Source organism: Salarias fasciatus, chromosome 4 (assembly GCF_902148845.1).
Source record: "Salarias fasciatus chromosome 4, fSalaFa1.1, whole genome shotgun sequence".
Classification (NCBI taxonomy): domain Eukaryota; kingdom Metazoa; phylum Chordata; class Actinopteri; order Blenniiformes; family Blenniidae; genus Salarias; species Salarias fasciatus.
This window is the reverse complement of record NC_043748.1, coordinates 5,573,777-5,600,361: the sequence shown is the minus strand read 5'-3', so window position 1 is coordinate 5,600,361 and position 26,585 is coordinate 5,573,777. Positions and strand designations below refer to the sequence as shown.

At 44.4% G+C, this 26,585-nt stretch overlaps 1 protein-coding gene across 1 annotated transcript in view; it reads left to right on the top strand.

Annotated features, from left to right (window-relative positions):
• The window catches only part of col5a3a (collagen, type V, alpha 3a), a 43,502-nt gene extending 18,347 nt beyond the window's left edge, over positions 1–25,155 (top strand). The window contains exons 12-67 of the mRNA XM_030089180.1: positions 674–748; positions 892–975; positions 1,717–1,773; positions 2,030–2,083; positions 2,223–2,276; positions 2,398–2,451; positions 3,065–3,118; positions 3,329–3,382; positions 3,898–3,942; positions 4,941–4,994; positions 5,184–5,228; positions 5,386–5,439; positions 5,960–6,004; positions 6,414–6,467; positions 7,086–7,130; positions 7,505–7,558; positions 8,180–8,224; positions 8,326–8,379; positions 8,473–8,580; positions 9,000–9,053; positions 9,399–9,452; positions 9,570–9,614; positions 9,801–9,854; positions 10,847–10,891; positions 10,984–11,037; positions 11,147–11,200; positions 11,356–11,409; positions 11,506–11,613; positions 11,939–12,028; positions 12,191–12,244; positions 12,447–12,554; positions 12,849–12,956; positions 13,100–13,153; positions 13,366–13,419; positions 13,527–13,634; positions 13,771–13,824; positions 16,401–16,454; positions 17,869–17,922; positions 18,049–18,102; positions 18,191–18,298; positions 18,386–18,439; positions 18,517–18,570; positions 18,833–18,886; positions 19,013–19,066; positions 19,145–19,252; positions 19,382–19,435; positions 19,561–19,614; positions 19,698–19,805; positions 19,896–19,949; positions 20,652–20,687; positions 21,134–21,187; positions 21,267–21,567; positions 22,076–22,188; positions 22,349–22,417; positions 23,071–23,304; positions 23,524–25,155. Coding sequence (XP_029945040.1) covers positions 674–748; positions 892–975; positions 1,717–1,773; positions 2,030–2,083; positions 2,223–2,276; positions 2,398–2,451; positions 3,065–3,118; positions 3,329–3,382; positions 3,898–3,942; positions 4,941–4,994; positions 5,184–5,228; positions 5,386–5,439; positions 5,960–6,004; positions 6,414–6,467; positions 7,086–7,130; positions 7,505–7,558; positions 8,180–8,224; positions 8,326–8,379; positions 8,473–8,580; positions 9,000–9,053; positions 9,399–9,452; positions 9,570–9,614; positions 9,801–9,854; positions 10,847–10,891; positions 10,984–11,037; positions 11,147–11,200; positions 11,356–11,409; positions 11,506–11,613; positions 11,939–12,028; positions 12,191–12,244; positions 12,447–12,554; positions 12,849–12,956; positions 13,100–13,153; positions 13,366–13,419; positions 13,527–13,634; positions 13,771–13,824; positions 16,401–16,454; positions 17,869–17,922; positions 18,049–18,102; positions 18,191–18,298; positions 18,386–18,439; positions 18,517–18,570; positions 18,833–18,886; positions 19,013–19,066; positions 19,145–19,252; positions 19,382–19,435; positions 19,561–19,614; positions 19,698–19,805; positions 19,896–19,949; positions 20,652–20,687; positions 21,134–21,187; positions 21,267–21,567; positions 22,076–22,188; positions 22,349–22,417; positions 23,071–23,304; positions 23,524–23,670 — 4,059 coding nt within the window. The 3' untranslated portion in view covers positions 23,671–25,155. The remainder of the gene's footprint in view (positions 1–673; positions 749–891; positions 976–1,716; positions 1,774–2,029; positions 2,084–2,222; positions 2,277–2,397; positions 2,452–3,064; positions 3,119–3,328; positions 3,383–3,897; positions 3,943–4,940; positions 4,995–5,183; positions 5,229–5,385; positions 5,440–5,959; positions 6,005–6,413; positions 6,468–7,085; positions 7,131–7,504; positions 7,559–8,179; positions 8,225–8,325; positions 8,380–8,472; positions 8,581–8,999; positions 9,054–9,398; positions 9,453–9,569; positions 9,615–9,800; positions 9,855–10,846; positions 10,892–10,983; positions 11,038–11,146; positions 11,201–11,355; positions 11,410–11,505; positions 11,614–11,938; positions 12,029–12,190; positions 12,245–12,446; positions 12,555–12,848; positions 12,957–13,099; positions 13,154–13,365; positions 13,420–13,526; positions 13,635–13,770; positions 13,825–16,400; positions 16,455–17,868; positions 17,923–18,048; positions 18,103–18,190; positions 18,299–18,385; positions 18,440–18,516; positions 18,571–18,832; positions 18,887–19,012; positions 19,067–19,144; positions 19,253–19,381; positions 19,436–19,560; positions 19,615–19,697; positions 19,806–19,895; positions 19,950–20,651; positions 20,688–21,133; positions 21,188–21,266; positions 21,568–22,075; positions 22,189–22,348; positions 22,418–23,070; positions 23,305–23,523) is intronic.
• Positions 25,156–26,585: the final 1,430 nt, after the last annotated feature.

Here is a 26,585-nt window from a genome sequence, read left to right as displayed (position 1 = left end):
CGCATAAGCACTCCTTCTACACATACACTGATTACTGACACTTATTTTGTTTTGCATTCAAGGTACATATCTATAGATAGAAATGTTTACCTTTGAGGTAAAATTGTGTTTTGCTCTTGTCAAAAATGTATAGAATTATATAGAATAAAAAGTCGTGACGAAAGGCAGCACTGAAGCAATTACCAGTTACACACAAAAATACTTCAGAGCCAGAGAGCTTTATGACTTAATGCTACCTTAAACTACTTCCTAAGAGGGACATTTACAGTGTGTAAACAGAAGATAAGGTAGTGCGTAAATGTGTGGGTGACATAATGTGGAAATTGAGTTTTTTTTCTTCTTTTTTTTCAAGATTAGATTGCAGTGATGTTTTCCCTTCCATTCAGCTCTCGGGTCTCTCTGGTTCTCTGCCTCCCACATACAAACCATACATACACAAACATTTCGGTCATACTTCCATCACTGCAGAAGACATAACACTGATTTGCATTAATTTCCTGAATACCTACGTTTACCCTAAAATCACCTTAAAGTTTCCTGAGCTGCATTGCTGTTTTTGTCCCCGTGAAGTAAATAAGTCCAAATCGTTTCAGTGAACCAGACGTGCACTGATCCACACACTACGACACAGAAAAGCTGAGACTTTTTTTTTTTTTTATGTTCTCCCTTTCAGGGCCCCCAAGGCCGTCCTGGTATGAATGGTGCTGATGGGATCCCAGGGCCTCCAGGAACCGTGCTCATGCTGCCAGTATGACATCCAAGCACATTGATACATGCTACTTCATCAGTGCGGTGCACTGCCCTGACCACAAGGGGGGGCTATGTGATCTGACTTCATTTGCATTTAGGGAATCCTGCAATGGAAGCTGACTCTGATTTCTTTTTCACCAGTTTCAGTATAGAGGCGATTCTCAGAAGGGACCAGCGGTTTCCCCCCAAGAGGCTCAAGCACAGGCTATCATGCAGCAGGCTCAGGTAAACTCCTCAGAAGACCATCAAAATGGAAACATCTTCTATTATTTATGCCATCAATAGACAATGGTGATGTGTATGAATGCCTGCTCGACCTTGTTGCAATGTGGATGCCACTTATTATTGAGTGTTGAGACTCATTACCGGCTATAAGTAAATCGCTCATCACTTAACTCCGTATGCCGAGGTAGGACGGTTGTCTTTGTCCATTGGCAGGCTCCTCTACTGGTACACATTCAATTATAAAGCCATTCTGAGGCTGCACCCATCACTCCTCCACATATACCTCATTTTAAGATCAAATCCAACACAAACTTTGAACACAATCTGAGTTTAGGAAGCAGACATTCATGTTTTCTGCTTCCTCTGCCCGGAAAAACTCTAAAAATCACAAAACTCATCACCATTAATGACTTCAAAACATGCGTTACAGTCTTTTTAATGCAGTATGTAGATTTTTTTATTGTTTTGTACTGCCATCACGTTTGCCTTAGTAATAGTTTAGTGTGTTTTATGGCAGAATCCCCTGTTCCATCCAGCCCTCCCCTTCCCCTTAAACCCTCGCATCTCCACCTCTCACCACACTATGCATCATAGCCCATCCACAGGTCTCTTTGACTTTCTCTCCATGTGTGTCTGCTCATCGTCCTTTGTTTGTTCATCACTGTATCATTGAATCTGACATGTTCAAATGGTACCTTTTCCATTGCCCAAACACCTCATAACTGTATATTTGTCTTTCAGCTGTCTCTTAAAGGGCCTCCGGGTCCTCTTGGTCTCACAGGGCGACCAGGACCAGTGGTAAGACACTCTTCCTGTCTTTAACCAAATTAAAGCTCTGCCCTCTCAATTTTCATTGAATCATTTATTGTGATGATGATCACTTGTAAAATCTGAATTCATACAAAAGCTAAGAAAAACAAGTCCTCCTTCTTTTATGGTTTGAGCTTGTGTGATTTGTTTCCTCAGTGCAGCATTGAGTAAAGAGTTTGTCTTTCTTTTGAAAAATGTTGTATGAATTTCCATTTGTATTTTTTTTTTTTTTTTTACTTTGCAGGGTCTTCCAGGGCTCCCTGGACTGAAAGGAGACCATGGAGAGAGCGGTCCTCCTGTGAGAGCTGGCATCATGTCAAACTCACATATTGCCTCCATCATAACAACTTTTTATCATATATCGATTTCCTTTTGTCCTTTCACCTTTCTTTTAACACCTTTTCCCATTTGTCTTGCTTTTCTCATTTTTCATGTAGGGACAACGTGGGTTGCCAGGCCCTCCTGGAATTAATGGGAAGCTGGGCAAGAGGGTGAGAAATCTTGAGTAATGCAGGTCTCCAAACCTTTATATCTGCAAGCTGTGTTAAAAGCATACTGTGCCTGATGTACTGTAAAGAGGAGGCTGCGTTAAGAGAATTGCATCTCTCATAGGGGCGTGCAGGAGCAGATGGAGGTCGTGGAGCTCCGGGGGAACCAGGCATCAAGGTAAACTCTGAGAGATCTCGGTGAACTGCAATGCATTGGTAATGAACTCTGCAAATAAAACCCATTTCTATTCCTCTACGGCGATCGTGTTCATGCAACTGTGTTATTTCCACGTGGCTATTTCTAAGACCGCACCATTGTTGCCGGTGTCTTTGTGGCTTCCTCGCCTTCCTAAAATTTAATTTCTTGTTTCTTTGAGCACAATAATACCACTCATGTTTAGGCAGCGCACTTTTCTACAATAACAAACTATCTCCACTTGCAAGTGTAAGCCTTTAGGTATTAGACAGCCTCCGGCCTATTATACATTTGTTATTGACAACGAGGCAACTCAATACACAACAGCTGCAGGAAGAGCTTAGTAAATAAATCAGTCTCCCCTGATGCTGGCTCTGACAGAACAGCAGAGTCTTTATCAGTCAAAGCAGCATTTTAGCAGACCTACAGCTAATCTGAGCTCTCTCTCTCTCTCTCTCTCTCTCTCTCTCCCCATCCCACTCTCACAGCAGATGGGAGGTTCTGCCAGGGGAGACTTTCAGTACAATTCTGCTAATGTTTACACATTACCGTGTGTTTCAGGGTTTAATGCACTTTCCTCTCTGTTACTTATCAGGGCGACAGGGGTTTTGATGGCCTGCCGGGTCTCCCGGGAGACAAGGGACACAGAGTGAGTTTTTGTGATTTGACATTGTAACTGTAATTATTAGGTCATTCAGACTGAAACACTCAAATCTATCATGCTGGGGAACTTTACACGTCACATAGCAGATGTTTACTTGTATATAGTTGTGGCGATTTGTCCAACAGAGCTTGATGTTGTTCTGCTGTAAACAGAATTTGTGGCTGATGTTTTTTTTTGTTGTTGTTGTTGTTGTAGGGGGACAGAGGAAAACCCGGCCTTCCAGGACCATTTGGAGAACAAGGAGAGAAGGTGCGTGCAAAGTGGTGATCAAACTTAGAAAATAGCCCAGAAAAGAAATCCTGCTGGTCTGTGCTTTGTTTCTTGCAACGTGTCTATCATGCTGCGTTAAAAAGGAAACCCTTTCAGATCGCTGTATGAACTCTAAAATATTTACATGGTAAAGCACTACAGAAACAATAATCTGCTGCATTGTTAACTACCCTGTGTGCGAACTTAAGTTCGTTCAAGGCACCAGGTACATCCTTCCTTGAAACGGAATTGTAAAGCGGAGCGATATGAGTTCTGTCAGTAAGCTGTCAGACTAAGCAGGTAAACAGGTGAAGTTTATGATGATGGTGCTTGAGCACCTGCTCACAGATTGGACAGCTCTACCTGACAGGAAGGGAATTGCTTTAATGAGCTTTTTTTTATTTTTTTTTTTTACAGAATATATCTGTGGGGGTGAATATGTTTTGAATGTTTCCAGACTTAAGATTGAATAATAGATCTATGTGTTGAATCTGTTTCTTGTTCATTTGTTTCAGGGAGCCGATGGACCTGTGGGGCCAAGAGGGTCACCAGGCGAACCTGTGAGTGCATGACTTGAGAAACGAGAACAATTAAAAGAAAAAAAAAAAAAATCAGCTGCTCAAAACAATCATACAGTAAGAAAACTGCACAGCATTTCACATCGCTACCTCCCCCCACACTCACATAAAACTAGGACGGTCACACCTTATTAAAACAACGCTGCCACAGTGTTCACCCTAGCATCAAGAGAGAAAAGGTCACGGGGAAATTGCTTGCATCTCGACTTGCATTGTACTGTATTCAAATTCTGTCACGGAGACTCAGTCCGGAAAATACTTTTGGATCGCTTAGAAACAGAGACTTTAACAGCCCCGCTGAAGAAGCTGTCACTGTTCCTGTGTAAGTGCAGTGAGCGCTGGTTAATTGGTTATGACTCACACTCCATCTTTCCCCCAGTAGGTGAGGTGAGGGCTCAGCAGGGCTCTGTCCTTCCAAACAGATTACCTAGTTCAGGAAGAAATAGAGTTGCCACAAGACATATTAGGAAAACAGAGTTAAACCCTGAAGACACATGGAGGAAGAGGAGTGAGCCGTTCTGATGAGAGAGCAGGAGTGATGGGAAAAGTGAGGCTGCAAGAGACAAACGCGACAGAAATTTGGTTTGGTGCTGAATGAGATAAGAGAGATGGAGTAAGGAAAAAGGAAAAAAAAAAAAAAAAAAAAAGAAAAAGCGAGCCGGAGAGGGAAGAGATAAAATCCTGGCCTGAATGATTATATTTCCATATCAATCACTTCCCAGGAGATCACAGATGTGGCTTTGGAACAGGTGGCTTGGCCAGCCTACAAAGAGGGAGGCTGACAAAAACAGCACACACACACACACACACACACACACACACACACACACACACACACACACACACACACACACACACACTCCGTGCTTTTTACTCTCTCGTGCTTCTTAGTTTTGATTTGTGATTTTGTATTCCAGCCTCATTCAGTCTCATCATGAATGCAGGTCGGCTGCTGACTATTTGCTGTGTTTTCTCTCCAGGGCCCTCGAGGTCTAGTTGGGCCAAGGGGACCACCTGGCCCACCTGGCCCACCGGTAAGTCAACATCACTTTGATTACAGAATCAGAGCTATTCAGTACCTTCCACTCTGTGAAAGGTTTTTCCAGTGCACGGACTCATCAATATGCTTATAAAGACAAACAGCAGAAGTCTATTGAACCGCCTTTCTTGTTTTAGAAAACGATTTTACTGACTTGTGTGCATTTTTTTTTTTTTTTTGTCAGGGACTTCATGGAAATGATGGTGTACAGGGGGCAAAGGGCAACCTGGTTAGTGGTATTGCACTCATCATTATATTTACCGTAATCTCAAAACATAAACCGTTACGTCCTTTTGGCGAACCGCATATCTCGTCACGTGATTTAAGTTTATGACGGAGATCATGCGGAAACAAATTGTGCGCTGAGCCGTGCTTCTTGTTCTCAGGGTCCATCTGGTGAGATCGGGCCTCCAGGTCAACAGGGAAATCCAGGAGTGCAGGTAATGTGCTTCACAGAAAAGAAAGCATCCTCCCGTCACGGGAGTTAACGAACCCCTTTGCAAGTCAGACATGCAAATTTCATGCAAGACGTGCAAGTCAGACACCGGAACAATTGCCAGTGTTTTGATGTATTTGCTTCAGTTGTATGTTTAAAACATTATCTGTGCTTTTGCACATTTACAATTTTATTAATCCACATGCATGTCACACAAAAAAAATGGAAGTGAAAATAAAGACTTTCCTCATTGGGAAAGGGCTTTTCTGAAAATACAAGGTTCTTTTGTTCATTAATTCATAGAAATTAAATGCTACTTTTAAAATGTTGTAAGCGAATGTTAGAATTTAATGAACCGCTAACTCAGCTTTTCAGCAGAGTAAAAAATACATTGATATGCATTCATGATGCTTAAACGCACGCATGCATTAATAATGCTTAAAACCATACAGATTGTAAGCTCTGAGGATTTTTTTCTTTCCTCTCATCTTCTGACACCCAATTGATGCTCTGTTGTGGCCTAGGGCTTGCCTGGACCTCAAGGTCCTATTGGATTGCCAGGAGAGAAGGTAGGTGGCATGTCTTTCACTTAATTTTAGAATTAAAGATGCGACCTTGTGAACCCTGTCATCACGTACGCAGGAGATGCAGTCTGAACAGGACAGTGTAACCCAGCAGCCACTTCTGGCTCCCATTCAGACAAGACAGGGCGAGACAGGAAATCAATACTCAGGAAACACACACACACTCACACATATACACACACACACACACACACGCACGCACATATAAACAGGATCTAGGGACGGCCTTAGCGGCTGCACATCAGGAGGACAGATGGATAAAAGAAATTAAAAAATGGACTGAGTCATAAATCCAGTATGTAGCGGTAAAGTGGGAAATGTAGTCTCTTAGGGATGAGTTGAGGTGTAATTCAAGCTTAGCTCAACTATTCATACCTTTTCATATCCTCCACAGGGTCCCCGGGGGAAACAAGGCATGCAGGGACTACCCGGCATTGATGGTCCACCTGTAAGTAAGAATAAATGTGCACGTGCAAAACTGAATGCATTATTACCACATACACACCTAACTCGGTATTTTTGTGTCAGTGTCTTCGCAGTGTCTGATTTTAAGTATTTTATTTAGACATTATTGTCAGTCTTAATCAACATCCATAAAATAGTCATAAATCGGCTCAGACAGATCAGCCTGAAGTGTAAAATCTGCAGTTCTACAGGTTAATAAATGCGCTGCCATGTAAACCTTTCATAAAGTAAGCTTTTGCTTATACATATTTGTTTGTGTTTGCCTATAAACATGTCAACTCTAATTGATTCAATTTACCAGTTGAATTACTTTATCAGCCATCTTTTCTTTTTTAGATTGCCATTATGAAGCAGCAACACAGACGCTAGTTCATTTCTAAATGTGATCCAAATCTGCATATTTTGGGGGAAAAAAAAATTCCATCTGTGAATCTTTTCTTATCGACAACAAATAATTTTCCCACAAGATCTGAGTCTCATACTACAGCCTTTATATTGTTTTCAGCACAGTGTTTTTCACTCATTGCTTCCATTCAAAAATTTAAAAAATTGACTATATAAATCATCATATATGCAACAGTGAATTGCTCTTGTCTTCCAGGGCCACCCAGGAAGAGAGGGCCCCACAGGAGAAAAAGGCATCCAAGTGGGTAACTGCATGTCTGATACTTGTCTAATATAAGCTCCGGACTGATATTAAGATGGTGATTTCATGCTGCTTCTCGCGATCTATTGTAACTCTACATTCAGTCTCATTAAGGTTCATTATTACGGACATTGTGTTCCAACATCGCAATCAGCTTTATTATAGAAGAGCATTAGCCCATTAGTGTCAGAGGCACGCACTCATCAGCATCGACTGCTTTATGTGCTTTTTTCCTTATAATAAAGGACGAGACACAGTGACACAGTCTGACGATCATTCACGTGGTCAGAGAACCGCTGTTTGCTGCCGGCCGCCTTATTACATGCAAAGTACCGCAATGGCTCCAGCCTGTTACTTTTCTCTTTGTCATGTAGGGTTTACCAGGTGCTCAGGGGCCTATTGGGTACCCAGGGACACGTGGAGTGAAGGTGAGACATAAATGCGTCGTGATCTCCGGTGTGATGTTCGCTGATATATTTATTTCCCCCTCGCATTTCTGTTCCGTGCTTGGTGTCAGCCCGTGACGGACAAGCTGTTATGACTGACAGCCAACAGGTGGATGGAGAGCGCCGCGGCTCTCAAGGGGACTGCTAACAACAGAGTGTGGAGCGTTTGACGGATAGGACAAATGTCAGAGCCGAGCCGCGAGCGTAGGAGTCGAGCCGTCCATCCTGCCTGAGAGCGCTTTCAAAAAATGCGGAATAAAAAGTGAACTTGTCATCACATGGCATTCTACTGGGTGTTTGTGTTTGTTAGATCCACAGGTTTGGTATTTTATTTGGTAGTTTAGCTCGCCGTCCTTTAGGGGAAACCCGACCTTGTTGGCAATTATTAGTGTGAAATGAATGTGAGGTCAATAACCGCTCCACAGTAAAGCCAAGTAGCTTGAAAAGAAAATCAATACATGTTTAAAGATGAGTTCGGTGTTTTAGAATGAGTTATTTCTGGAAATACTGGTGAGAATTAGACTAAATATTGTCCAGGGAGTTGAGGGGAGGTTTGTTGTTTGGGCTTCTTTCGAACGAAGTGTTTTTCCTGCTCTTTCACAGGGAGCCGACGGACTCAGGGGTCTGAAGGGGAGCAAAGGAGAGAAGGTCAGTCCGGAGTGTGACTGGAAGAACACTTTGCAAATTATATAGTGGCCTTTCCGTTTAAAAGAGATCACTAGACCTCGTCTCCTCTCAATGCTTCGCAGGGAGAAGACGGCTTTCCTGGATTCAAGGGCGACATGGGCCTGAAGGGGGATCGGGTGAGGGTGCCCTCTTGGTACCAGCTGAGATCTCATCTCTGCAAGGGAGAGATAAAACTGCCCCTTCTTTTCTGCTGTTGTTCTGGACTTTAGGGTGATAATGGAAGCCCTGGCCCTCATGGAGAAGATGGTGCAGAGGGCCTGAAGGGACAAGTCGGACCCATGGGAGACGCAGGGCCCCCGGGGACAGCTGGCGAGAAGGTACAAACTTTACATTTTCGCTCAAAGAGGCAGGAAACACAAAAGCTTGATAATCCTTCTGTTGTGCTGCTAAATTTGTAACATCAGCCAGTGATATTTCACTTTTTTCCTCAGTTTTAAAATATGACAAGACCTTTAGATTAAACGAGCGCTTGAATCCACTGGAATATTGAACATATAGATTTTTTATTCTTTTGTATTTATCATCAGTGGTTATAGCTCAGGCAGAATTGCCAGCGGCAAAGTGTGTATGTTTGGCATTTAATCTTTATATCATCACTGCGAGCATTAATTGTAAAAGATTTTGCTACACGAGCAGATACCTTCTACACTTTGTGCTATAAAAAGTTAAATGAACGGCGGTGCATTTTTCCTTTTTCATATTTATCCTGCCGCTTCCTGTGCCGTTCTCTCTGCAGGGCACGCTCGGTGTGCCAGGCTTGCCAGGATACCCAGGAAGACAAGGTCCTAAGGTGATTTTTACATTGATGGACTATTATGACCAGTTAATGTGTCCTCTGGTTCCTTTATCACGGCTGTAAGCAGCGAGATGTGTGTCTTTGGCTGCACAGCTTCCCGTCTAATTAAAAATAAAAGAAGATGAATTACACATAAAAAAAAAGGCTATTTTATTTATAGTTCATTAATGACATCAATTCATTACATGCTGATGAATGGCGTGTTTAAGGCTGTGTTGGGCTTGTGGATTAGATTTGCTTTAATTTGATACAGTAGTTAATTATGAGTTAATGAGACGTCGGAGGTGATGTATGATAAATGGAGCGCCGACGCTGATTAACCTCGACCCGTATCTCCAGGGATCGCTCGGCTTCCCTGGTGCGGCCGGGGTCTCGGGGGAGAAGGGACGAAGGGTGAGGAGGACTGCGCCTGACATTTACATCCACATCAGATTCAGATTTCTTCAGAATATTCATGTTTGTGTCTCAAGGGAAGCAAATCATTAGTAATTGTTGACCTTTTTGACGCAGGGTCCAGCTGGTCAGCAAGGTCCTGGAGGTCAAAGAGGTTCTAATGTGAGTGTTGCTACAGCAGCCGTGTTCTCCAGCATGTGAAGCTCTGCCGGCTTTATTTAGAGATCATCAATTTACCGTAACTTGAGGGAGTGACTCATTCCATGTTTTCACAACGCTACATATTTATCCTCCACCTCCAAATGAGTTCTATATGAGTTCATCAGGCGGGTGTTTGTTTCCCGACAGGGAGCTCGGGGGGGACGAGGAGCAAACGGGCCCACCGGGAAGCCTGGAGAAAAGGTAAACCTCGCGACAGGGGTAAAGACATATGCGCCTGCAGTTCTGCATGCATAAACACGCAGCTGGCCGGCTCATAAAGTATGGATGAACGCTTCGGCCGAGTACGAAGCTGGTTGTTGCGATTCACTTGGAGCTGACGGGCCATCTGCTGCAGCGAGAAGCTGCTGTCTGGCGGGGGACGCTTCGGTTTACACTCTCACCCACAAACACCGACTTGGGAAAACTAAAGCCTCGTTGGCAGGCTGGGAATGTTTGAAAGGCTGATGCTTAAAGGAATACTCCAAAGATTTTAGACCCACACCCTTTCCCTATCATTGACAAAGTTAGACAAGCTCATAAATACCTTTTTTGTGTCTCTGCGTCCAGTGGCTGGATCCCAGCTGTTAGCATCGTAGTTAGCTTAGCCCAATTGCTGGAAGTCAATAGGAAACAGAGCCGGACTCTGTTTCTCCAGACTCATTGTGAAGAAAAACATCACAATGCACCTCCGAGGCATGATGTTTTTCTTTTCACCAAAAAAGTCGCTGGTTTATAAAACTCACAGAGCGCACTTTTATTTACTTCTGCTCCTTCCGGCTGCTACTGCTGTGCTCCGGTATATCCTTCTGCGGAGCACTGTGCATGTACAGGTCTGTGTGTTTAAAAACGTTATTTTAAAGGGTTGAAAAGAAAACACATCTTTTAAAATGTTTTATAACCATTTGGATTTACTTCACGTGCTAATACGCCATCCCCTGGACCACTGGAAGGAGTATTTTGTCCACTTTCATCAGTCTGGCTCTGTCTCCTATTGACTTCCAGCAGTTGAGCTAAGCTAGCTACGATGCTAACAGCTGGGAGACAGCCACTAGATGCACAGACACAAAAAAAAGTATTTATGAGCTTGTCTAACTTTGTCAATGATAGGGAAAGGGCGTGGGTCCAAAATCTTCGGAGTTTTCCTTTAACTGTGTTTTTATTTATCTTTTTATTTTATTTTCCCTGCACGGCAGGGCTCTGCCGGACAAGACGGTCCTCCAGGATCCCCCGGAGAGCAGGTAACGTTTCCACCGTTGCACGATGCAGACAAGAAAATAAATAACTCTAGAATCACAGGTGCATTTTGGCTCCATGTGTTGTTGTCCTAAAGGGTCCCCTAGGGCCTCAGGGAAGACATGGTGAGCCAGGACCTAAAGGGCCCAACGTGAGTGGCGTTAACGTTTTATATAACGTATACAATGAATCACAACGTTTTCTGTTCACTTTTGGTCACAAAGGAGGTCACGGTGATGCACAGAAATGTTTTCTTTCAGGGTCCGCCCGGAAAAGATGGAATACCAGGCCATCCAGGCCAGAGAGGAGAGCCGGTGAGTCACCTCTAAACGACCTTCACGCAATTTAATAAAGATACTGTTATTTCAGAGGCCTGTAATCCTTCAGTAGGAAAGCAGACTGTTTCGTTAGTGATTTGAGATAAGACGATCTTTGACTGCACACTAGACTCATTTGTCTTTTTTTTAAGGGCTTCCAAGGCAAGAACGGCCCCCCCGGCCCCCCAGGAGTCGTTGGACCACAGGTTGAAAAAAGAAAGAAAGAAATCCTCCTGTAGTGTTTTGATTTATTAAGAATACGGTTGTCGTATTTCAACGGTTTTCACTGCGGTCCTTTTCAGGGTAAAACTGGTGATACGGGGCCAACCGGAGATAGAGGCCACCCGGGTTCACCGGGACCACCAGGCGAGCACGGTTTACCGGGAGCTGCCGGGAAGGAGGGGGCCAAAGTGAGCGCTTTTCATCATAATGTCAGGATCATTATCACCCGCTAGTACCACCTTATAACTGGTATATTAGACAAAGCCCAAGGACTCTCTCGGTTCTGCTTGAATATCTTATCTCCCGGGTCACTTCCTGTCCGTTAATTTGCTAATAAATAACAGAGGAGACCTCGCAGTGCTGAGTGTATTATGGCTCGTAAAAAGATAAATGTTCTTCCGTGGCGTGACTTGCTGGTTGGGGTGATTTATCGCTGCGTAAGGACCCGCTATCAGCCACTTGCCTTTTACCTGATCTGTTTTGTTTTTTTTTTTTTGTTTGTTTTTTTTGTAGGGAGATCCAGGCCCACCTGGCACTCCGGGGAAGAGCGGCCCCGTCGGGCTCCAGGGCTTCAGGGGGATGAGAGGAACCCCGGGAGCAACGGTGAATTCCATTCCATCGCCATTCCTTTACAGATTCTCTTTGAATTTTAAACCAGTGGCAGCCAGACCAAAGCCATTGAAAGCTGTTGCAGTTTCCCGATTGGTGGTAAATGATGCAGGCGCTCCTCGATGATGAAGGCTGTTTGTTCTGGCGCTTCTCCAGGGTCCTGCGGGTCTGAAGGGGGGAGAGGGCCTACCTGGAGTCGCGGGATCTCTTGTAAGTCTGATTTTTTTTCTGAAATTGCTTTCCATCCCATTCTCCCATCACGTTCAGCCACTATGTAATATAGAATGCTGGGACATATGAAGCAGGAGGCTGTTTCCATGGCAACCAATCATTGTGCCCGCCGCATTAAATACGAGAGCGAATTATGTGATACACTCACCTCACCTCTCTCTCTATCTCCTTTTATTCCCAGGGTGCCACGGGAGAGAGGGGCCCCGCCGGGCCAGCTGGGGCTATTGGACAGCCGGGGCGACCCGGCGGCGTGGGCCCCGCCGGGCCCATGGGAGAGAAAGGCGAGCCAGTAAGATGTGGAACATTGTTAATTTTCTTTTCTTGGGTAGCATCGTCCGTGGACACATAAGGCACCGTCACCTCCCACGACTAGGTGATAAACAACATGTGCTCTGGCTTCGGAATGTGTCATTATGAGACAGAAAACAGCAGAGAGGGAGAGAGGACACAACTAAACATGGCCGCCGTCAGGCCTGTTTTTCTTGGGAATGAGTTTCTTTCCTGGTACGGCGCATTAATCAGTGTGTCGTGCTGCTATATCGGAAAGATAAGTATGAGAGAACTTTCCACATCCGTCCCCCAGGGAGAGAAGGGGCTCCCGGGGCCGGCCGGGCGAGACGGGGAGCTGGGACCTGCAGGACTTCCAGGAGCTGCAGGACCTCCCGGGCCTCCAGGGGAGGACGGAGATAAGGTGGGCTGCATTTGTGAGCAAGAACACACTGCAGCATTACTCGAGGCTTCTTGCTGATTTTTTGATTCATTGGAGCATGTGTGTGTGTGTGTTTGTGTGTGTGTGTGTGTGTGTGTGTGTGTGTGTGTGTCTCATCACTATAGGGAGAAATAGGAGGACCTGGCCAGAAGGGCAGCAAAGGAGACAAAGGAGAAGCTGTGAGTGTAATCTCTATGTGAACAGTTGCAGCACGACATCATTACTTTGCATCACCGGGAGGTGGAGGACAAACTGTTTTCTAATTGGTTTGGGGTAATTCATTGTAATAGTGTGTTGTGTGGACAGTGCGTCCTCCAGAGCAGTGAACAGATGGCTTTAATCATGTACTTCCTCAGTGAATGTGTGCTGAACTGTGCTGCTGGTTCTTCAGGGACCCCCAGGACCTGTTGGATTACAAGGACCTGTGGGCCAACCCGGACCATCTGTATGACCGCAGCAGATCACATCATAATACATCATCAATGTTATCGATTCGTTTGTGCGTGATCAGCTGTCTAATTGTTTTTTTTTTTTTTTTTGTGGTTGTTTCAGGGTGCCGACGGCGAACCTGGTCCCCGTGGGCAGCAGGGCATGAACGGGGCAAAGGGAGATGAGGGACACAGAGGCTTTAAGGGGGCATCTGGTCCTGCTGGACTGCAGGTTAAAACAAAAAAATAAAATAAAATAAAACTTACTATTTGAAGAATCAGTATGATTCTGTTTGCTCTGCAATTTGACATTTGAACATTTTCTTTTTCATTTCATTCCTGTCACTATATCTGCATTTGGCATTTAGGGAATGCCAGGACCTGCAGGGGAAAAAGGAGAGAGTGGACATGTGGGCTCCATGGTGAGTAGCGCTCAGCCATACTGTCGTCTGAAGTCCAGTGCTGCGGGTCGCTGCTCGCTTCATGAATGCTCTCCACTTTCCCGACACCTTGCACGATCATGACTTTTCCTCACAGTGCTTCACACTAGGCTTGAGGGTTTTTTAAATTTTTATAAACCATTTTATAATAAAAATGGTTCATTAAATGCTGATTACGGGATTATTTCTTTTCAAAACTATGAATTCTATACTTGTAAGATCTTGAGGAGGCGTCTGAATACCATATTTACATTTCCCTTTATGTTATACAGATGTGTTGCACACGAGAATGTTGAATTGCTATCTACTTTTACATGTTTTTCTTCTCTCATTTCTTTGAAATTACATCGAAACTTGAGCTTATGTGTTGAGCATCTAATTATCATCATAAGAGTTATGCTTTATATTGCCTACGGACGCCAAACAAAGCATTATAACATGAAAAATATGAGCAAGGCCAGCATTTACCTGCGTTTATGATTGTGAGTATATATGGGAAGTAGTTAGAAAACAGCATCCTAAAATACCAGATGTGCACTGCTGTAAATGTCCAGTACTCAAAAAAGGCAGAATTTATCAAACAGTTAATGCGCAAGACAAAATAAGTTGTTCCAAACACCCTTGCTGACCTGGTGTTTGTATCGTTAGGTTTTACAGTGCCCTTGGTCCATGATCTGCAGTATCCTGGTTCACGGACAACAAACTTGAGCTTATTAAACTTTAATTAGCAGCACCTATTTAGTTCATTAGCGCCAGCTGTGCTGATTCTGCTGCTGCGTGTCAAAGTTGGGAACCAACACTTTCCTCCACTGATCATCATTAACATTCACTGACCCAAACTGCAGGAGCTGCTGATTAGTTTTATTCTTGTTTTGAGGCCAGTTGTCCAGAGAGGTAATACGCTGTTATCACTTGCATGAATCTTCAAATTGACACTAAAATCAAGAAACAGGTTAAAGAAACTGAGCTGTGCCTTCAGCATCCAATCAGTTTAGAACAGAGTTTTCTGATAAACAACCTCGACAGCACTGGACTGACCTGCAGTCTCACCTTTAATACCGTGAAGCAAACCAAAGCTATGGCAGTATTTCTCTAAAACCACACAGTTATCGAAGGAGACTTCTTGATCTGTCACAACCACCAAGGCAGGAAAGGAACTACAAATGTTAATTATGATTCTGCCACAGGTAATTATCCTAACTGTCAGCTTGAGGAATAAATTGTAATAAACTGCAGCATGTTCACAAAATAACTCTGTATTCTTGCACTTCCTGTAGTTGTGGAGAACAACTTAATGGTTTGTCAACAGTATCAGAATAGCATAAAATTTCTGTAAATGCTTTCCCTTTAACGTGGAAATGTGTGTGTAGTATCTACTAGGAATATATTTGTGGGTGAAATGTGATAAGAAGGTGGTTTAAGAATGTAAAACTTCTGATATTCTCAAGGTCTGCTGGATCTTCTGATAAGCCTCAGACTGTATGTGCAAGAGAGACAAGCCCCGAGAATAAAGGGGTGGTCATGTAGAGAAAGAAAAAGGGGGAAAAATAGAATAAAAAAGAAAAAGAAACAAAGTGACAGAAAGGAGGCAGCAGAGCAATGGAGTGGAAAGAAGAGGCGGGGCAGTCATTGTGAGCAGGAAGACGGTGTGACAGCTGCTAATCAGATTAGCCTCAGCCTTGGCTGTCTAATGAGCATCCTCCTTTGTGACAGTCATCTCACAACGCTGTCAGCCATGAACACACGCTCAACAAGATTCTCTATAGCCCCTCTTCTCCACAGCCAGATTAGGGAGGGAATGCATTAAAATTGAACCAAAACAAGAGAAAGAAGGAGAGAGAGAGAGAGAGAGAGAGAGGGCAAGAGAGAGAGGAGATGCAGAGGACTCAGTGGGAAAGTTTCATTCATGTGTGAGTGTTGCGGATCATAGAATTCCCCCCCTCTAATGCAGAAGTATCTATACACCAAAAAAATATCTGCTCCTCCAGTCCCACATGGTCTCTCTCTCTCTTTCCCTCTCTCTCAGCCGATTGTCTGTCTTTCTGTTTCAGTGTCTTTACAACACACGGCTCCCTCCAAGACTTGGGAGTGATTCAGAGCACAGCTCAGCATCTACTCGAGTGAAACCGAAGCAGAGCACAGTTAGGATTAATTGCTTGGTGCTCTCTTGAGCTACACAGAAAAGTCAAATCACATGCTGTCACTGGTTGAGAGAATATGGTCTCGCACATCACAGGCAAGAGGCTTTCTTATTAATAAGAGGGAATGAGATGGAGGGAGTGGGTGGGGAAAATGAGAAAGAATCAGAGCCTGTGTCGTATCGAGGGTAATGACCTGTCCGGATGTCTTCATCATGTCACCATGATAATCATCATAGATACCGGGCCCACTGCATAAGCAATCCACCATGGGCTGACATGCACCTGATATTCAATTTAGGACACGTCAGCGCTCTCGCATCTTTCAATCAAACCGAGTTTTGTGTGTGTGTGTGTGTGTTTACTGATGCAGTGTATCGTCATTGTGTGCTCTGACTAAATCCCTCTCCCTTTGCACAGGGCCCTCCAGGACAGCATGGCCCTCGAGGTCCTCAGGGGCAGATTGGTGGAGAGGTAAAGAGAAACATTTCATTCTTTTTTTTCTTTTTTTTAAATCGCTCATTTATATATTTTTGAAAAAGTCACAACTGCATCACATGCAATATAAAAACTTCAACATGTGCAGGCACTATTTAATTGAGTAAAAACTGAATAACTATTTGCTTCTCCATGAGTGTAAATATTATGTTTTGCTTCAAATATTATTCCAATAAAAATAACCCAATGGAGCAAAAAGTCATGAAAACAGTTGAAACAATAAATGCAGAAGCATAGTCAATTAATCCTGCAATGTTAATCAGTATAATCAGCAGTACCAAATATAATAATTTGGCCTCTCCTAATGAATAATGTGCATATATTTTCATAATCTCCGTCTATCATGGGTTTATCTGATACCCTTGCATTACAGGATAATTTAGTGACGCTTCAACAAGTTCATCTGTTGTTATTAATCACAATTTTTTTTTTTCTGTGAAAATAACAATAAGCTAAACTCTTCCTGTGCTGTTTTGTAATTGAACATACCAGATGGATCACAGGGAGATGTCTTTGTGGATCGTAAAAAAAAACAAACATCCATTTGAAAACAGTTTTGGGGATTAAAGGCGCTCACAGTGTTTTTCAAATCGGTTATACCTTCCATGTCACAAGCGCTTTATGTTTCTCAGCCTCTCATCTGTACATGCAGCCTTTATTTTCAGCGCTCCCTCCCAGAGACCCTCTGCTGCTTTTTGAAATTTGAATTATTAAATAGTAATAAGATATAATCCCAGCGAGAGAGTTATATTTACAGCTCTATGAATCATTAAGAGGTATTAGACTATTATCCCGGAGAGGCAGTTATATTTACCTCTGGTAATGGCCGTCCTTCCACAGCCTCTCATAACGGTCAATTATTCAGCAGAGAGCTGCAGAAAGATGTGACATGCAACCCCTTCATCACAGGAAGCGTGGAAATACGGCAGGGCCTGGATAGTGTGATCCATAAATGGATTCGTACAGGAATAGTGGAGAGGAGTGAAATGGGGGGAAAGATAGCGAGTGAAGAAAGCGGCAGACAGCGGGAGTTCGGCAGTCGTGTGCAGCACTAATGTCTCTGCACTCCGCCGACGACATGCGTTTACGGGCTTCATCTCAAGACCCGGAGAGCGGTGGCATTGACATGCGTGCACGCCGAGATCGGCGTCGACGACGCACGTGCACAAACAAACAAACCGGTGGAGAAAAAGAATCCACTTTAACTGCGACTGTGTCTGGAGACGGCTCTGCGGAAGGCGCTTTCTGAGCAGAACTGCTGACGGACGAGCGGAAAACACTGCGGCACGCTGCAGATTTTTTGATTTTCCGAAAATCAAATGAATATTTCAGAGTTGCCCTTGTTTTGTGATGCTGTAGTTCAGCCTGTTCTCTCTCTCCTGCGCCTCAGGGCGCAGCTGGAACGCCCGGCGGAGTCGGTCAGCCCGGACTGGTTGGAGAGAAGGTCAGCGGTTCCCATTAGCAGCTATACCGCGTGTGCCACTGCACATATAAACACAAACTACAGAGTGTGTGTGTGTGTGTGTGTGTTTCTTTTCTTTCTTTGTTGGAAATCTTCCGTCCTTTTCAGGGTGAAGACGGCGAAGCAGGAAACCCGGGGACAGCTGGAGAGCTCGGCACAGCTGTGAGTCCTATTGTATCCGTGCGCAGCGTTTAATCGCTCGCCGTCTTCGACCTTTTAATGATTCTCTGCCGGTTCGCCGGTGTCTCAGGGCGCCAAAGGCGAAGTTGGGGAAAAGGGTGACTCTGGCGCCCCCGGTGCGTCGGGGCCTCCGGGGCCTCGAGGCACTCCGGGAGAAGACGGATCCAAAGGCAACCTGGTGAGTCTCGGCGGATGAGTGACATTTCCTCATTCTGCCTTTCACGTCACGCGTGACGGTTTCTGACTCGCTGTTTTTCGCAATCAGGGTCCGGTTGGATTTCCCGGAGAGTCGGGGGCCCCTGGAGAGCCTGGCGTCAGCGTGAGTGCCACTGGTTTACTTGTCAGTTGGTCATGAAAGCGTCTTGCGGTGTTTAACCGCCACGTCTCTTCGTTCAGGGAGTAGATGGCCTACCAGGACCGAAAGGTGACAGTGGAGAAGCTGGCAAAGCAGTAAGCAGCTTTTTTTTCTTTTTTTTTTTGTAAATAAATTTATGTAGATTGATCACTATAAATGTTTTTGCTTTCTGTGATCCGATCACCGCCAACACGATGGTTACATACCGTCACCATCATCATCTGGTTTCTATATTACTGCCACTTGGTTCTGTAATATTCATTAGACGGTATTATTGTCCTCGACAATAACGACGATCTATTCTAATGATATATTGATATTATGTCTTTTAATCTCTACCTTCTCTGCTTCTGTCAGGGACCTCCAGGTGCCTCTGGAGAGCCCGGTCCTCCAGGACCTCCTGGACGCAGAGTGAGCTTATTTATGCATTGTTGACTGTTGCCTGCGATTAATTGCATGTTGCGGTATTACATGTGTTCGTTTGTTGTCAGCAGCTGATGGCGTTGTCTCAACAGCAGTGTCTCTTATTCCTACCAGGGCCACGTCGGCGCTGCAGGGAAAGAAGGGAAGCAAGGCGCCAAAGGAACCAAGGTGAGGATTAAAACGTGGAGCTGCAGTGCAGTTTGTTACAGTTTGCTCTAAAAAGGGCTGCTGTCTGCACCCGTCCAGGGGACGACAGGAACGCAAGGTGCGGTGGGAAAGACCGGTCCCGCGGGACCTCAAGGCCCACCAGGGAGGCCTGGCCCAGAAGGGTTTCGGGGAATTCCGGGTCCTGCGGTCAGTCTGCCGAGGAGCTTCAATGCTTATTGCTTTTTTTTTTTTTTTTTTTAATTCAAACTTTACATCACAGCGATGTGCTGGTGGCTGCGTAGGTCTCTCTGTAACAGATTGTGGTCATACCCTCAGGGTGAACATGGGCTAAATGGACCACCAGGACAGGCTGGACCTTCTGGACCGATAGTAAGCGCCGCACACGTAGCCGACAATCTGTCAAATACAGAAACTTCTGCACAGGAATTCCCTGCTTAATATAAAGTCTCCACTGAAGTGGTGGAACTGATTAATGCGTCCTGTGTTGTTAAAAGGGTCCACCGGGACTTCCAGGACTAAAAGGAGACTCTGGAAGCAAAGGAGATAAAGTGAGCGTTTATCCCATTACAGTGACAACACGCCTTTCTGGAACGAACAGGGAAATATTGACGATCCTCTCGTCTCTCGGCAGGGTCACGGCGGGTTGATCGGTCTAATTGGCCTCCCAGGAGAACCGGGTGAGAAGGGAGACAGGGGCCTGCCAGGAATCCAGGGTATACAAGGACCTAAAGGAGATGAGGTACAGACGGCTGTAAGGCGCTGGGCCTGATTGACGGAAAGAAAGTTCACTCCAGTGACGAGATGTGAATGACTGTGCCGGTGTCCGTAGGGTACGACTGGTCCACGAGGTCCGCCCGGCCCGCCAGGATCACCTGGACTCACAGTAAGTCTCAGAGCTCATACAACAAGGTGCTGTAATTTCACTAAATACAACAATTATCTTTCCAGCAAACTGTACTCGATGAGCCATTTGATTTTTAGAGTGCGATCAGGTGTTCAGTCAGAATATGCAGATAGATGAGTAAATAATTGTAATTTAGCTTTTTTTCACATGTTTTAATCATTCATCTCTTGGCTTAAAAACGCTCCATGAAACTCACCGCAGCAAGCGCACAATGCAAAAATGATCAGCAGTAATTATCAGCAGCAGGAACAGTTGAAGACTCGCTGCAGCCCGGTTTAATATCCAGCCATCCACCTGCTGTCCCACTCGAATCAACTCGGAGTCGCGTGGCGTTAGAGTCAATCCCGGCTGAGCAGCGGTGAAGGCGGGGTGCGCCCAGTCCATCACAGGGCAAACACAGAGAGACAGACAATCACAAACACTTACAGTTACACCTACAAGCAGCTTTATGGTCGGCAACAAACCTTAAAAGCATGTTTTTGAACTGTTGGAGCAGACCGGAGCGCCCGGGGGGAAAAAGCCATGCACAGGGAGAGCGCTGAAAAACCTCAAAGTGGAGATATTCTCCATGTGAGATGAGATTGTGAACGACCACAAAAACCACACAGCCTTGATTTAATATCACTTAATTACTTCCTTAACTGTTTAATTTCTTCTCTTTTTGTTTGTTTCCACTATAAGGGTGCAGCTGGTGAGAAAGGATCCAAGGGTGACACGGTGGGTCGATTAATATGTCTTTTCCATCTTTGCGTTCTCTCCTTTGCTTAGTAAGCAGCTTCTGAAAAAATGTGCTATCAGGGAAAGACGGGGCGCATTTGTTTGCCTAAATACGCCATGCTTCATAAGCATAATACTCCGCGGTGTTTAGCGCGTGTCTTCGGAACTAAAAGCCTGCTGTACGGCCACGCTCGCCTTGTGTGTAATGTTTCCATTGGGCCCTTTTAATAGGATTTGGTTCTGGTGTGTGTGATGTTATGAAAACCACTATAGAGTGTCTTGGGAGCCAAGGCTTTGACCGCAGAGTGCTGATGCACACAGCTGGATAATCCTATAAAGCAGCGGCCATATCTGTCTGGATGAAGTCCGGATTTGGCCGAAGGGTGTGAGAGCGGCTCCAGGTGAGACGTGATTGACACATGGTTGTGTTCTCCGCCATGCTCCAGGGTGCCGCTGGACCAAGAGGAGATCGTGGCCCTGCCGGCTCCCCAGGACCCCCGGTGAGCACTTCTCTTTGTGCCAGCTTTATCCTCTTACTTTCTTTTTGACCTCTCGTTCACATGTCCATGCTACTTTCAGGGACTCCCGGCAGCCATGGTTGAACCCCTGCCTATTAGGGAGGGCAAGCGAAAGAGACGACGGCAGTCAGATCGGACAGGAGGAGCTGCTCAGTCCAGGGAGAGAGACGTCGAGTCGGAAATGGAGGAGCTCCTCCAAGGAGATCAGCCTCTGGAGGACGCGGAAGGAATGGAGGAAATCTTTGCTACCCTCTCTTCAATGAAAAACGACGTGGACCTCATGAGGAGGCCTCTTGGAACTTTCGAGAGCCCTGCAAGAACATGCAAAGAGCTCATGATGGTTCAACCCAAGTATAAAGACGGTGAGCAAAAAATATAGACACATATCTTGAGTCACCAGCGAGTCTGAGAGATTTGAAGATTCCATGACCTTCCAAAGCTAAAGGAATGCTAAAAAATATAGAAACACCTGAGCAGTCCATAAAGGCATCCTGTAAATAAAACAAAGTCTTCTCCTGGATATTTATTACATATATTAGTTTTATTCCCACTCCTTCCTTTTGTGTCAATCTTTTTCACATCAAAAATTAAACATTGTGATAAGAAGGAAGGTTTACTGGACAAACCGCCTACACAGTCCTCTCAAATTGACTTGAAGTTGGCGTCAGCCTACACGCTTTGCCTGATTTATCCTTTTTAAAAATGCTCTTTATTGGCAGCTCTTATTTCTGTGAACTCAAATCAGCTAGCGCAGTTGACACTCTCGGGTAAATTTGTAGTGTATCTTAATTATGTGTGAAACATTTAGTAAAATGTATTTTTAACCTGTTTCTGTTAGATGTGTTCTTTCATTAGTGTATGTATTCTCAGGAGAGTACTGGATAGATCCCAACCAAGGCTGCAACCGAGACGCCATCAAGGTCTTCTGCAACTTCACAGCTGACGGAGAGACCTGTCTCTACCCTGACTCAAGAGCCGAGATGGTGAGTCTGCGGACTCGTGTTTTAAAAAGTTCGTCATGTCACATTACATTGCAGCACAACTCACTCCTTGCTATTGTTGACCCTGAAATTTGACTCATCCTCCTCCTTCAACTCCAACCCCCCCCCCCCCCCCTCCCCCACCCCCCTCCTGTGTGCTCAGGTGAAATTAGCAGCATGGAGCAAAGAGACGCCAGGAAGCTGGTACAGTCAGTACAGAAAAGGCAAACAGGTGAGAGAAACACATATGAATCAGGGCACAACTTCTCCGATTTATCTCAGCCAGCTCGAAATGCCAGGGAATCTTTTTTTGGGTAAATTGCTCATCGCCGCTGAGAGTGTCTGACTAATATCCATGCATGACATAGAGATGAAAGTGTTTGCACGACACCATAGGCTCTCATGTACGTGCATCCATCTGTGTGCAAGTGACTGCAGACACGTCTGCTCGGTGTATGATCTGATATTAATTCGTGACATTGTGTTGCGGTGAGACAGCTGATTTGATACCGCAGCTGATCTGAGCGGACAGAATGAGTCACTGGCAGCCGGGACTGTCTGTCATTCATGTCGTTTCACGTGCACCTGATCCGAGGTCTCATAACCCTCCGAGATAATCGCAGATCTGCCGTCGTGGTAATTCGCTGGCTGTCTCATACCAGGTCCCTGGAACAGCTTGATTTTTTTTTTCCTCTGATTCCTGTTAATAAATTACATTCATCGTTCACACAAAATTACTTAGGGAAAAGTGGAGTGATTGATGATGGAAATATAGGCACAGATGAGTTTTATGTTCATATTTCACAAGTGTAAATATCAGTTTTAAACATGAAATGAGTGTCTCTCCCTATATTGTCCATTAAACCCTGTGCGTCTGTCATTCAGTTCTCCTACAATGACAGGGACGGGAACCCTGTGCATGTAGTTCAGCTGACCTTCCTCAAACTACTGAGCGCTACAGCCAAGCAGAGCTTCACCTTCACCTGCCAAAACTCCGTCGGCTGGTTTGACAGCACCTCCCGCTCCTACCAGCACGCCCTCCGCTTCCGGGGAAGCAACGACGAGGAGCTGACACAGGCCAAGAGCCCCTTCATCACCGCGCTGCATGATGGATGCCAGGTCAGCGCTCTAACAGTCCAGAGAAATAAAATGGAAATTAGCCTTAATGAAACTAATGTTTTGTCAATTCTGTTGCTGTTCCCGGCCGGTAATTGATTCAATATGTCGGCAACCATCAAATCACTGACTTGAATGGGAATTTAAGCTAGAGTGGAGTGAGCTAGTTAATCAATTTACGCCGAGCAGATTCTAATAATGGCTTTAATTTTTCTCTTTCAGTCCCGCAAAGGTCAGGAAAGGACTGTTTTAGAGATCGACTCCCCCTCAGCAGAGCTGCTTCCTATAATAGACGTCGCTCCAGCAGACTTCGGCAGCAATAATCAGAAGTTTGGATTTCAAGTTGGACGAGTGTGCTTCAACGGTTAACGTCCCGGCGGGAAGGAAGAGCCTCATGAGAAGACCTGCGTAACTCGTTTCCACTCAAAGTCACAGGACCTGAACCACTGCCCAAAACAATATTTATTATATTATGCATCTGTATGTGGTGTGTTTGTGGTATAATATTTCGAGCTCTTCAACTGGCCAATGAAATCATTTCTATGGCTTCCCAACCGTAAGAACAGCGACAAGAAAGAGGATTGAAACTGAGGAACCAAAGCACATTGACCAAAGGGAATTATTTGCTTTGTATTTAATTTTTATTGTCTTATCTGTTGTTGTTGTTTTTTTTTGTTTTTAACCTCACTGTTAAGGTGAGCTGTATTTAATCCTCCAGAATTATGAGGACTGCATCACTTGACGATGACCACTCATAAAGAAGGCGCGTCTCTCAGATTATGAAGAGGAACAGTCCGTCCTGCCGCACGGGTCAGCTGAGGGGAAACTTCACACACAAGGATGAACTAGTCGCTACCTATTGTTTCCCAAAGACTGAGAATGGATAAATCTGAAATGTCATCTTACTCATTTGCATGCTTGAATTTCACTATAATGACAATTGTAAAGTGGGTGTAAACCAGCCCAGCATATTAATTTCACACAAGCCCCTGATAATTAATTTCCTGTGTGCGGGAATGATAAATTGTCCTTTTTACCCTTCAACTGCAGTTTGCTCAGTGAATTACTTTGCTTTGTATTCCGCGGGCGTAGCAAGTTATTGAACCCAACATTTACTTGAAGGAATAAGGTTGTTTCCTGTATTGGATTGCCTCCCTCCATGGGCTGGATAACAAGTATTCTGAGCCGTCCATGTTTTTTTCACAGCCTACAGTTATGTACATGTCAGAATCTTTCTATAGTAGGATGTGTAGGGTGAGCAGCATACCTCAGCACGTAGGTTGGGGATATTTTAATTTTGAGAGCAGACTGACTATAATATTTCTTTAGTGTAAACTACAGACTTTTTAACAGATTTTTTTTTTTTGTATCTGTTGAAAGCTTTGTATTATTGATGACACTGTCAGTTTTTTTTCTTCCCCCCACTTAGAGGTTTTTCTGTTTTGTTCATATATAGGAGTTTAAACATATTGCATTACTGTTTCTTTGGTATGATTTGTTCAAGTGGTGCTAAAGATAATTCAACTGTGTTTTTTTGTGTGTGTGTGTGTTTGTGTGTGTGTGTGTGTTAGTACGTTTATGTGTCTCCGTGGGCAGGATTATAGGACTAGAGAGAGAGTAAGGGTTATTGCTCTTTCAGCACCGCAACACAACCTCAGACTAGTCTTCTGTTTTTTTGCACATCTTCTGGCTGACTGTGCCGTTTTCACAGGGCTGGAGAAAAGAGGTGAGGAACAGTTCAGAGCAGCATGATTGATCTATTTAAAGGGAAGAGCCACTCTCAAACCATATTTGCATTCTGCAGTTTTATTGGATTGTAAATTTGATATATTCGACACAGACGCCCGCCCCCCCCCCCTTCCCCCTTTCCCCTCCCCTCAAGACAAAAAAAAAAAAAAAGAAGAAATTGAGACTGGAGTTAATAATATCAGGTTTCGAGAATTTAAATCATTCCAATATGCTCCTGGGGATTCTTTTTTTTTTTTTTTTTTTTTTTTTTTTTTTTAAATCGTAGAGCTGTGAAAACGAAATCATCACATTCCAATAAAAATTACTACGGGTGCTATTACAGTGTCACGAGTGTAATTCCATTATTCACTGTCTGTCGAGCAGCCCTGGGATTTGTTTGTGGACGACGCTCTCACTGCAGCCTGTCTGTGCACATTGGCTTAAACTGTCTTTGAATTAACAAATGGGGCTGTGAAATGTTACAGAAATGACACATGCATGTAAAATCTATTTTATGGTCGGATTTCCCTCAAGCAAATGAAATATTCTAATGCTCCAGCTACCTCCTCAGACTCAGACAGTAGACTGTAACTTTGCAGTTCATTCCCACGGTTGTATTTGCCTAATGGCATTGAAACAGTACAGTTAATAACTACTGCCCTCCTGGCCCATTATCCACTGCTCTTCCTGTGTATAGTGTTTGATGAGCTAGATTTGTATACTGTACTGTTTCTCTGAGGACTTTTACAGCGATAACCTGTTGTCTGAATGGAAATAAAACAGTATTTGTTAAACGTCGATGTGCAAATAAAGACAAAGAAGAAGACTTGTGGGGTTTTTTTTCCATCTCCAGGCTCTGGAAGCGTGTTGAAACGCTTTCCATGAGGGCATGTCAGTCACTGTCTACATTGTCCAGTCAGTGTAATCAACAAACAAGATCTTTCATTAGCAACTAGTTCTGCAGCGTTCACTCAACAAGCGTGCAATCAGGATCCCCACGCGGTTGATGTAATCAGCTTTGATTTGCTCCCCAGTTAATTTATTTCAATTAGTTGTGTTTCAGTTCCCAAGCGGGAGAGAGGTGAAGAAGCAGAGGTGAGGGAAGGAACGGTGGAACGACGGGATGATGAGAACACAAGAAGAGGTCAGTAATAAAATTCAGGCCGTGATGTTTTGGTTATTACCTTGAAAATAGAGAGCCGTCTGGATGAAGATTTATGCGATAGAGAAAAAGTAATGCATTTTCACAGAGTCCTGTGGAGACATGTCACACGCATGCACACAGACAGTCACACTCCAAAGATCCTTTTATTGCACATATCAAAGTACAAGGCTTCCGTTCCCTTTGGGGCCCATTGTTCAAGGTTAGCATCAGTGGTAGAATAAAGGTTACCATTTTTTTTTCCCGTTCTTTCTGGTCTCTTCCACTCAATTGAATTTTAACCACACTAAGCTCTTGACCAGGAAAGGTCATCTGTTGCCACACTACCTCAGAATAATGATCAAGCAGAAGAGCAGCGAGGCTGTCAATGGTCCTTCCACAGCTTTTTGTCCTT